This window comes from Centroberyx affinis, unplaced genomic scaffold (assembly GCF_046629955.1).
Source record: "Centroberyx affinis isolate AG114_WGS23_722 - 3 ecotype Tasmania unplaced genomic scaffold, CSIRO-AGI_Caff_v1 ptg002870l_1, whole genome shotgun sequence".
Taxonomy (NCBI): domain Eukaryota; kingdom Metazoa; phylum Chordata; class Actinopteri; order Beryciformes; family Berycidae; genus Centroberyx; species Centroberyx affinis.
Window position 1 is genome coordinate 408,038 of NW_027281003.1, and position 12,082 is coordinate 420,119.

Consider the following 12,082-nt stretch of genomic DNA (forward strand, 5'->3'; position numbering starts at 1 on the left):
GTGTGTCTTGGTGCGTTTCTATGTGTCTGCGTGGGAAATGTTCAACAGAGAGGAGACAAAAACATTTATGGATCATATCAGTGAGCTAGTAGAGATAGAGACCACTTAAGGAAACATCCCTGCCTTGTAGATCACAGACACTGAATGGATACACACACTCATATCTGAAATGAATACACACCCGTAGTAGCGCCATCCCCCACCTGATTTTAGAGAGTTCCATCTTTCTTGTAGTTTGGGGGGGTCATCTGCCAGCGGCCGGTTATCAACAGGCCAGCCTGGGCCTCCAGACAGCATTAATCTGTCATGATAAGTTTACATCTGTTCAAACTGCTGCGCGGTACCTTAAGCTTCTTCCTAGGGCCGATTGGGGTCTGGTTTTTTGGTGTTCCTCTTTGTCTATTTCTAATCCATGTGGGGGGCGTCTATCCACCCTCCAGCCAGCCAGTCTGGCTCTCCGGTCTCCTGTCACAGGTTGCACAGCCTCTCCTCCTCTTCCTCCATCAGACCCCTGAGAGGGAGAAGAAGATAAAACACAACTCACAGGTGGCCAAGGTGAAGCACTCACAATTATAGCCCAAGTTTAGTCAAAAGACAGTTGAAGACATATCACACTAAATGTTTCAACCCAGCACACTGTTGAATGGCTAATGTTGATTTCCCAATTCAATAAACACAGCCTGCAAATGATCATCAAACATTTCTCGGCATATTCCTCAACTTTGTATACTTAATGTGTTGTTTTTATATCTGCATGCAACAGAGACCAACAGTCACCCACCGCTAAATCGTCACCTAGCTAGGGAGGATCTTAATTTCAGCTCAACTGCTTGATGTCGTGTCATCTAGCATCATGAGCAGACCACACTCACAGCAGACTGAATTACAATGTAATAAGGCTCACATTAACACAAGCTCATTGGGGAGCAACAGCGGTGAGCATCTGCCCAAAGTACTCTGAGATCCTTCCACAGGCGATATGCCACTCGGTAATGGCAGTCTAGGGTCATTAGGGTCTGTTGTGCAGACAGTTTGCCACAGCACAGAGAGCATAAACAACCACCATTTTCATTTCTTATTCATGGTTTTAACCACGGATGACAACACATCCAGTAAATAAAGAAAGAGGAAAAAAAAGTTGGCACCGACTGTTTGCCTTTCCTGCGCCTTAAATGTCTTTGGGACAGTCTGTTGTGTAACGAGTGGGTTTTAAAACTGTGGCGAATCTGGAAATGTGTGTGTGTGTGTGTGGGGGGGCTGACATTAACAGGCTGGCGTAGAAAGGAGCTGGCGGTGGCCCAACACACAGCTCTGACAGTGTGAGGTCCTCCTTGCCCATTCTAATGAGGTATTGTGCGGGTCTGCCTCTTCCTGAGCTCAGGCCGGCAGCGGGGCCCCCTGGGGGTCAGATGCAGTCGGACGGGCGATGGAGGGGCTAATGCAGAAGCAGGGGGAAGTCCGAGGCAGGGGGGCCGAGGTGGCTGAAGTGCGTCACTCTACATACCAGGATGGCAGATGGTTAAGCGTCCTGAAGGAGGGCATGACATAAAATATCTTCAAGGTCACATACAGGAAACTGCATCACGTTCAGGAGCCGTTTCCTGTGACCCCATGATGTCAGCCCTTTGTTTACAGGAATATCTTATTATGGATATGGGGGATGTCCAGGTGACATTATATCAGATGCTTAGACAATACTAGACAAACATTTTCCAATACACAGGATCTTATGTAACTACCTTGTGCTATTCAGGGGGATGATGCCCATGTGGAAACGTGGCTCAGATGTTGGTGAGAGCCACATGTGCACAGGTGTGTTTTGACATTTGCTCATATGTAAAGAATGTCAAATGAAAATAGATCAAGTTAATTCAAATCTAATGAAATCATCTCATGATCATACTGTACTTCCCCCTTAAAAGTACTGTATATGCTCCTTGGCAGGTTTTTAATAATGTGTGATACTTTATTGAGCACCACAGGGAAAGTCTCTTTTCATTTGACCCCCTACAGCAAGAATGGGCAATCAGAGGCACGAAGGCATGGAGGACCACTGTGCTCAAGTGCAGTATATGCATGAAAAATGAAAATGTACACAAGAGAACTGGGTCAAACATTTACGTTTTTTTTTGTTTGTTTGTTTGTTTTTATTTATACAGCATATTTAGGCCCTAAATGGATGGGATTTGACACACAGGACAATGCAATAACAACTAGAAAGACATTCACAGGAAAATATTTGAAAGTCAGTTTAGGATACATTTTTATGATTGATAACTTACCTGATCTGCATTGTCTTGAATCGGTAAATCCCAACCATCTGTCACTCTGTGCAGTTTTAAACAAACACATTCATTGCAAATACCATCTGACCAGATCTATTACAGTAGACTCTCTGACCTGTAGGCAGCAATCTCAAGGTCTCTGGCCATCTTCTCACTGAGCAGCTCCTTGTAGTCTTCACAGTGCTCCCTCATCTGGGCTCGGTAGTCAACCTGCTGGTGCCTCATCTCATCTATAGTACACTGAATAACATGCGTGGGGGGTTAGAGGACAAGATTAAAAGGCAGAATTGCTCCAAACCACTGGTCCATTGCAGCCTATGATTAAAGGCAATAATCCAGTCCAGCCTCGTACCTCCAGCTCTGCAATCTCATCCATGTATGCTTCCTTCTTCATGGCAATCTCATCCTCCAACTCCTCATTGCAATTCTCAAGCTCAGCAAGCTCCTTCTGTAGCTCTGAAATCTACAGAAACACAAGCAACAGTTATTCATTCACAATATACACACACACACACACAATCAAAAACATCATCAATCTTCAAAGTACTCACAATTTCTACACTGCAAAAAAAATGGCAAGCTGTCAAGTGATTTTAACTTGATCTATCAAGCTTATTTTGTGATATATTTAGTCAAATTATCTCACTGCACTGGCAGATAATCTTGCTGGTTTCAATAAATTTCACTTGATGCATGCCAATATGACTTCTTTCATAAAACAATGAAGAACATCTTGAAACAATAAACTTTCTCCAATAAACTTTCTCCAAGACAATTTCACTTTTACCAAGTAAATGGTAAAACTACCAGTAAAACTGGTCTGCCAGCGCAGTAAGATGATTTCACAAAAAAAAAGCCTAAGATAAGCTTGATGAGTCTGGATACAAGAGATAAAATAACTTAACAAGTCAATTTTTGCAGTGTACTTATTTATCTTGGTGGTAATAATGTAATCATGTCAGACTTCATTTATCCCTGCAAGGAAATTCTCTTTTGGCTTTTCCCGCTCTACAGGGAACTCAAAGGTCAGGGTCAGAAAAGGCACTTCTGGAGCTGGTAGGGATTCAGTGTGTTGCTCACAGACACTTCAGCAGGGCAGATGCTTCTCAACATACTTCTTTAGCTGAAGAAGAGTCTCGTTAACCCCTCGGCTACCCAGCCACACATAACAACTGTTGAGTAAAACTTAAGTATCCCAATCAACCCAACCGACAGAGATAAAACATAGATTACACTACTTCTAACAACAAACAGTGGAGCATCCCTCCCCCATGTCTGAGGCACGGTGTCCTGCCGTGAGTAATTACAGCAATCACAGAAGTTCAACAATTAGCTGTCAGAGCCAGATGGGGATCCAGGCGGTCTTGCTCGTCTTTCAGCAGAATCAGAGGAGCAGAGGAAGACCCAGTTACTACTCACAGGCTGATGATGACTTCCCAACCTGGTCATCTCACTTACTCACACACTCCCCCTTTCCCCCGAGCATGATAAGTGAAGTCTGGCCGCTTGTGTGTATGTATACGGGCAGTGGCGGTGTGTGTGTGTCTGTGTGTGTGTGTGTGTGTGTGTGTGTGCACGCATGTGTGCAAGTGCGTTCAACCCCATCAGTGCCTGCTCTATTATATACATTTCTGCGTCAGGGCTGATTTCACCACAATCTGTTTGTTTGGCCATGTTGTGTCTCAGCGAGAAACCAGACCCGAGGCATCCATCACAGGCACTGAGAGAGAGGGAGAGAGAGAGAGAGAGAGAGAGAGAGAGAGAGAGAGAGAGAGAGAGACAGAGAGAGAGAGAGAGAGAGAGAGAGAGAGAGGAAACAGAGCAGATCAAGCCATCCTGTCCATCCGTCAGGCTGAATTGAGCAGAACTAGGGCTTGTGTGCTGCATATTAGGGAATAGGAGATGGTGTTGTGAGAGCGCTGCTGCGGTTACGGAGGGCACTGTTTATTTAAAGAGTCGGAGGTAGAGCTACAACCACAGTAACGAGAACCAAACCGCCATGTTGGTTACAGACGTGGTAAGGTGTCGTCTGCGGTCGGACCGCTGATGGATTTTCAAGGGACGGAGGTGAACTGTGAGCAGTTACTGTTGCCCGGAGTCACTGGGTGATTACCCGAGTCAGTTTTCAGCTCCACCTCTTCAATGATCTCTTACTCTCTCTCTTACTTAATCTCCATTTCTTCAGTGAAGACCCTTTCCTTCTCTGAATGGATGAAAGATGTGAGATGACGGTTTATTCCCCCCTCTTCCATTTGGAGAGGAAGTGTCCAGACAGTGTGTGTGTGTGCGTGTGTGTGAAGTTTTAAGAAGTTTATGACGAAGGGGGCGAGCGCTGTAGGCGTTGTGAAAGACTGTACTTAATAACTGAGGACATTGAGGGTAATAAATCCTGTCTGAGCCGAAGCAGAGCCCTTCACATCTCCTGCCGAAAGTGTCCGCAGAGTAAACACTCTGGTCAGCAGGATCTCCCACACTGTTGCTCTGCTGTCACTCAAATGCTCAGCCTGCTGTGGGAAACCATTCATTTTCACCATTATGTCTGATTTAGTAGCTGATGGCCGACGCAGAGCCAGTTGTGGGTTCTAAGTCGGATATTCCTTTTTTTTTTTTTGTAAGTGAAGTACAGAGGAGGGAAAAGTATTATGGGAAGAGCTGGATCAGTGGGTAGTAATGGAGGGGTTTTAAATGACAAGTGAATGTGAGACTGAAACATTGGTGAGAACAAAAAGAGAGGCCACTCACTAGCTTCTTCAGTTCATTGATGTCCATTACGTTGGGCGAGTCTTTGACCTTTGACCCCGCAGCTCCGCCTATCACCATTTGCCTTCCATCTCCATTGGCAACCACAGCAGAGGAGGTACACCGCACTCATACTGAAAAGACAGAAGATAAGGAATCATGGTATTTGTGCAGGTTTGCAGCTATAACAAACTATCACAGCTTCCATTTTGAATCTCAGCTGGATTACAAAAACACAAGAATGGAGGACAGTGTTTTGTTTGGGCAGTAAAGTGCACTTTGACAGGGAGCAAAGAGCAATCAGAGCCTTTCTTAGCTCGGCCCTCATAGAGGCTGATGTTAAACCTCTCCTTGTGTATGCTGCATTCCTGATTAGAAGGAACAAATGAAACAGAAATGAATGACATGAGGGCGCACAGGTGTGTGGGAGTCAGCCAGCAATCACCATTACTGTTCAAACCCAATGGCAATCATTTAGCATTGAGACAATTGCACCTCGTAATCGAGGCCAGGCACAGACAGGGCCATGTCCAGCTGGCAAGGGAAGAGGGGGCGGTGTTTGTGTGTGTGTGTGTGTGTGTGTGTGTGTGTGTGTGTGTGTGTGTGTGTGTATATATATGTGTGTGTGTATATATATATATATATATATGTGTGTGTGTGTGTGTGCATGGGGAGGGGGCGAGGAGGCAAGTGGAAGGGAGAGTGTAAATGCCTGGGGTCTGGGGGGGGGGGGCAAGAGTGGAGGTAAAATTGTCTCCAAGAAACACACCTACACATATAGACAGACACACACATATACATTCACCAGATACCCTTGAGCCTGGCCTTCAAATGAGACACACACACACACACACACACTTGTCCAGTGCTGCCAAGGAGCCTGGGAAGGCGGCCAGCAGTCTGATTACAGCCCTGACCTCTGAACCGGGCAGACATCCTCACCCTAGAGGGGGTCAGACCCACCGGAGCTACAGTCTGACCCCATCTCTCTGCTTGTAATACACACACACACACACACACACGCACACACACGCACACACACACAGGTGGACAAAGGCATTCTGTTCTGGTCCAGAACAGCACCTCTGATTCTCAAGTTCTTCCCGGGTGTTGTGTTAAGAGGGAAAGAAAACAAGTGGGAGTTTCCCTCTGTGATTTGTGAAAGTTGAGATTTACATCTGGACTTGACCAGAGGGTTCCAGGAGGAAAGGAGGGTGATGAGGTGAAAATAGGAGGGGTCAACTGGTCAGCAGGAGGATGAGGATGGCAGCTGTGTATGCCATGAGTGTGTTCATTCATGTGTGTGTGTGTGTGTGTGTGTGTGGCTCAATGGGCAGAGCATGGCACTAACACCGCCAGAAATAGGGGTGTGATTCCCGCTGAGCCATCCGTACTAAAAATGTATCCACTCATGCTGCTGTAAAGCATTTGGCGACAAAAGCATCCACTAAATGACATGTTTATGTGTTTTATGCTGCACTGTGCTGTACCTGGAGGCTCTCGGCCAGCTGGCAGTAGTATTCCTTTATGTCCAAGGCTGGAGTGATGTCTGGGCTGCCAAATTCAATAGCTGCCACCGCTCCTGTAGTCCCTGCAGCCGGTTCCAGCAGAGTTTCCACTGCCTACTCGTACATGCCGCACATACAAATACATACACATTTGATGCGTACACACACACACATTAAGACCTCAACATGTATGTCTTCAGGTTCCAATACCTAACTCTTTTTGTAAAACCCTCCCGCATCCATTACAGAGAAAATGAACTGTTACAGAGCTGCAGTGGCAGCCTTACATTTCTCTCCTTTCTCTCCACCTAAATAATGATATGGCTGCCGATTTATCAGGGGAATATGGGGTATGTGGAAGTGCTGATAATAACAACAGTTAATAAAGCAAAGGGGACTTCTGTTTTCATTTGGTATTCAGCCGCATTTCCCGGACCGTGAGTTATCGAGCGCGTCCCAGAGGGAGTGTGTTAAACGCTGGGCGGCCTGGCTTCACAGAGAAAAACACAGTGTGATGGAGTTGCTCCTGCCTCAGCTGCCTCTGTTGCCTCTCTCTGCCTCCAGCTTCGAGATCTGATACTGGGACGCGTCTGTCATCTCCTGGTGAGGCGGGGAACATTGTGGAGGTTTGAGAGAGAAAAAAAAAAAGGGTGTGTGCATGCAATATACACAAGGATGTGTGTTGGGTATGGTAGCATACACGCGTACACGTATGTTTGTGTGGTGTATATTAGGAGAGTGGAATAAAGACGTCATTAACAGAAAGACCTGACTAGTTATATCATTCACTGAGAACTCTCCATAAGCAACCTCATTAGATTACTTATTCTATATTACTACTGTTTCTGGTAACAGGGCCGTTTTTGGCTTCACCTCTTCAGCAAGGTGACTGGGGTCATCACAGCTGTGTTTGCCCCCGTAGGCCTGGGCATCTCTCCAACACTCCTGTCCGGCCTAAGTGCTACATTTTGAGTCTCTTTAAGGCCGTAAACTATTCCTGTTTCATTACACTGCGGCTACATATCTTTTCTCCCTCCCTCCCCCCTCTCTCACCGTCTTGTGCTGGGCCTCCATGTTGACCAGCTGCTCTTCATAGATTGCCACTTGCTCTCTCAGGGCCAAACACTCTGCCGTCACAGCATCCACTTCCTATATAGCGAAGGAGAGAAGCAAGTTATCAGAGAACAACACTGCTAAAGTAAACTAGTTCAACTTAAAAGTCCTCATTAAATGAACTGCCATTACTTTTACTAGTATCTTTCATTGTGATCTCATGCTGCACTAGAAGGCGTAAATATAAATTTCTAACAAAAAAAACATATGATTTTTTAACTGTCCTGCCCCTCCGCACCCTTCCCATTGATTTAGACTTTTGAATGATCCCTCACTGCATTATGTCCCGCCCCAACATCCTGTTCCAACTGGAAATACATAAAATCAAGGAAGTAAAGATGCCATTTCATGGGGTCTTTAAAGCTGCTATAGTAAGTTCGTGAGAAAAGAGATCAAATCACTGGAAATTCAAACCAACACAAGGAATGACACGCCTCCCACTCCTCCTAGTGAGTGACAGGAGGACTGATTGACAGGACAGAGTCACGCCTCCTGCCTCAGACTTCTCCTCATTGGTCGGACAGGTTTCCACACATTTCACTTTGAAAAGGAGAATAGGAGAGGAACAGAGCTACCGCTGTTTCTGAGATTCTCACATATTATCCAGCTCGTCTTTGGCTGACAAATGTGCCGATTTATTTGTATGACTTCTAAATAAATGTTAATCCATTAAAGTTACCTACTGCAGCTTTAAGTTCTGAAGCCGCCTGGTGCAGTGCAGTTTGGGTACTAAAGCACACCGCAGGTTGAAGAGAACGAGAGAGTCCTCCCTTCCACCCTGAACACCCATCATCAGTACCATCAGTACCAGCATATCCACCCTGTTTCACTGAACAGCAAGTAGACACCGCAATGCAGAGGAAGGGGGAGGAGGAGGAAGATGAGAAGGAGGCTGGCGAGGACTAACTAGACACAAAAGCCTTGTCCACCAATCCATTCACCAGCAGGGGTTCTTAGCTCATCTAGCCTTTTTAAGAGCCTGATTAATTGGTGTTGAATTCAATTACCGGGGCTGCCTGCATTTGCATTTGAATACACGCAAAGGAGGTTTGGTGGTAAAGTTGTGGAGGGTCCCCTAGTGGTGGCAGGGTCCCTGATGGACAGCACTCGGCACAGTAGGCAACACCGTCTACTGCTGCTATCTGTCTTCAAATATTAGCTGGTGTGTACTCCACCACATTCTGTGTACTGCAAAGATTACACCCTTTATCCTTCCTCATCGTTTCAGGCTCCACTGCCTCGCATTTGAATTTTTATTCTGGGCTAATGTTGGTTCCAGCTCCTTAAATTTGACTCACATGTTATTTGGTACGACTCCTACCAATGTTACTATTGAATCTTTCCAAAAACAGCCATCCACTCAGCATTAAATAGAAAAAGACATCAGTCACATGTAAAAGTCACTGTGAAATCTTGCAGAGGAGAAATCTGACTGAAAGACCATGTGGCCCCTGAAGATGGAGCAGCATTGGCAGGAGTGAAGCAACACAATCAGTATGGCTAATAGCCAGGCTTGCCTCTAGACTTCAAACAAACCAACCATGCCTTGTTTCATCCCTATCCACTGCTAGACTACCATCAGTTTGAGTGAGCTGCAGCCAGTTGTGAGCTTTTGGGTTGTGCTGTGTAGTATGCTCTCCTCTTCTCTCCTCTCCTCTGCCTCTCTGTTCTCCCTCTATCTCCCTGCCTGTTTCCCACCATGTCCTGGCACTCTGCAGCTGCTTCCAATTCAGAACCGGAGGACTGAGCCAGCCAGCACATTACAGCACCATATTAGAGCCTGTATTACATCTGTAAGGGAGAAATTAAAGCTTCCCTCGCATCTGGCCTGGCTGGAGGACTTGGGTTATAGCATGTGTGAGGGAGGGCTCTGTAGAGGCGGGTGGCTCAGGTTGCACTGGGCCACCAGCCCAGACTGTGTGACTGGTGGTGATCAACACCCGTTGGGCAGCGCTTCAGAGCAGCAGCTGTGCTGACTTTCAGTGGATTCATGCTCCACCAGCAGACAGGGGAGATGAGGCAGGGAGAAGCTTGGCAACACTGCCATCTACTGCTGAAAGAACATTATCACAATGTGCTGCAGAAGCACTGTAGAGCCCCCTAGTGGCCATGTTGGGAAATCACCACGCAAGTCCAGCACAACTGCCCAGTTCCTTCACAACTTGCTGCAGCCAACACTGCAAACATCATGGTCAGCTGTTGTTGTGTGGTTCTTCCAATAGAAAAAGAAGATGAATATGGATCGCCTCAATCAACGCAAATACATCAAGGCGGACAGCCGTCAGTACAGGGTTTGCTCAGATCATTTCATATTTGTTGACTTATTTTAACCAGGTGCAGTATAGCTTTCCAAATATATGGCCTGCCATTCAAGCAAGAGAGATATATCTGAATAGTTGTTAGCATACACAACATTTACTGCTTTCGTTCCTTAGCAACGCAAAAGAAGCGTCAGAAATTTGTTAACAAAGCTGTTGGTGTACCTAGTGTAGTCATTATAGTCATGGAACCCATAAAAACTCTGGTGTTACCTAGCCTAGCTAGCAAGCTAGCAAGATAATGTTACTTACCTCAACTATAATTGCTATCTCTTCTTAACACTATTCAGATAACAACACTTTATTTTAAAGAGTGTGAAAGGCCAACTTAAATGGGTGTCATAAAATCTCTTACTGACTCAAAGTTTTTAATGTGTTCATGTAGGTGCACCACTATAGTGAAGTGCTCCCAAACTTGAAGTCAGAGGTCTTCCAACAGGACATCAGGTATGGTTGCTATGGTAATTAGAACGCTTCTGCAAAGGGCCTATTACCACGGCAACATCCTGGCGTTCCAGCTGGGCGAAGGTCCTCTGCTGCACAGCCCGCTCATACTCCTGCTTCAGACACTCAAGCTCTTTGTTCAGCTCCTCAGTGTCACACAGGATCTCATCCTGCAGGGAGAGGCAGAACAGACAGTGATGGGTCTTGACAGGATTATAGATTAGGCGGACCTGCCACCATGACAACAACTGAAGGAAATCGATGGGATGAGATGGGATGGGATGCATAAGACAAACTTGTGCATGCAGATTCAAATGCATTAGCTATACCAAAGTACAATGCAGGCATGTCTCACACACACATGCAGCAACATAGACACACCCAGCAGTACCTTACCTTCTCCTTGCGCAGTCTGCTCACCACTGCATCCAGGCTGTAGTCAGGCACGGCCACAGTGGTGGTGATGGAGGCTTTTTGACCGTCAAGCCTGTCCTCTAGTTCCATTATCTGACATTCCAGAGACTCATTCTCCTCCTCAAAACAACGAGCCTACAGGCCACAGACACATTAAATAAACACTAGGGATAAAGATATAGACCAGGCATGTAGTAGATGTGCTGAATCATTTACCGCAGCAGAGGGAAAATACATTAGAGATGTGTTTAGTGGGAGCGGTAGTTGTCTTTGTCCTCACCAGTTCAATAAGTCTCGCCAGGCGGTCATTGAGGGCAGCAATAATGGTTCGGTCTTGGACAAACCGGCTCAGGCCCTCCTTGTTGAGCGCCTTGGCAGCCACAAAGTCTAACTTGTCACAGTCACACTCGTCAGCGGCCGCACCCCTGTGAGAAGGACACAATGTACCAAGGACTGGCCTGAATTCGCACAGAGCCCCAGGGGAGATATTTAACCCACCTTGAAGGCTTTTCGCAAAGCCATGCACCTCATCAGGGATTTGCAGCAATTATGCACACAGTGAGAACAGCATACAATATTACATTAATTTGCCGGTTTCAAAGAGGCCACAATATTGCATACATGATTAAACAAAACCAAGATCAAGCTAAATTATTTAAATAAACTCCAACATCCTCCATTGAATGCATTAACTGCATTTTTGCCCCACCCATATTGTGTCAGTGTAAGTGAACATCGATCACAATTACATTTTTACAAGTACAAGTACAAAAGGCATTTGTCATCACCATTCACTTTTCCTTTGGGAACAATCAGGCATAATTAAATCCCAAAGACACAACAGCCAGCTCTGTGACATTGGACACCCAACATTTGCTTCTAATTAAAACATCTTAAATCTTCTTATATGTATTTATATACATATCTTAATACATATTTGATTAATGCAACTTAGTCACAACACTCAAATACCATAACTTTTAACTTTAAATTATCAATTTAAGATCTTAATATTGTGATTGACTACATTTTTCATAGTGTTAAGTCTAACTCAAACTGCATTTTCTCCAGTCCAGCCTCGCCCCAGAGACCCACACTGACCTGGTGGAGGCGCGGTACTGCCCTGCACACTGCATACTGAACCCTCCATTTCGACTCCAGTGATGCTCCTCAAACAACTTGCGGTAAGAAGACACTCTCAGCATGGCCATGGCTTTGGGCCGGGTATGGACTAGGCTACAGCAACACAGGCAAATGGTGA

At 45.7% G+C, this 12,082-nt stretch overlaps 1 protein-coding gene across 1 annotated transcript; it reads right to left on the reverse strand.

Moving 5' to 3' along the window:
* Positions 1–468: 468 nt before the first annotated feature.
* vimr2 (vimentin-related 2) lies at positions 469–12,032 on the reverse strand. The gene is made up of 11 exons (XM_071536424.1): positions 11,923–12,032; positions 11,102–11,246; positions 10,804–10,956; positions 10,458–10,577; positions 7,586–7,681; positions 6,515–6,646; positions 5,332–5,392; positions 5,028–5,152; positions 2,638–2,748; positions 2,401–2,525; positions 469–511 (listed from the first exon to the last, which is right to left on the reverse strand). The coding sequence occupies exons 1-11, from the start codon at positions 12,030–12,032 to the stop codon at positions 469–471; spliced, it is 1,221 nt and encodes a 406-aa protein (XP_071392525.1).
* Positions 12,033–12,082: the final 50 nt, after the last annotated feature.

Bases quoted from the DNA above. Each gene is read 5' to 3' on its own strand.
- vimr2 (XM_071536424.1), bottom strand. From the start codon at position 12,032: ATGGCCATGCTGAGAGTGTCTTCTTACCGCAAGTTGTTTGAGGAGCAT. The intron at 10,578-10,803 runs GTAAGGTACTGC...CTCTCCCTGCAG, and splicing joins GCAGACTGCGCAAGGAGAAG to GATGAGATCCTGTGTGACAC. The intron at 512-2,400 runs GTCAGAGAGTCT...TCTCCCTCTCAG, and splicing joins CTTGAGATTGCTGCCTACAG to GGGTCTGATGGAGGAAGAGG.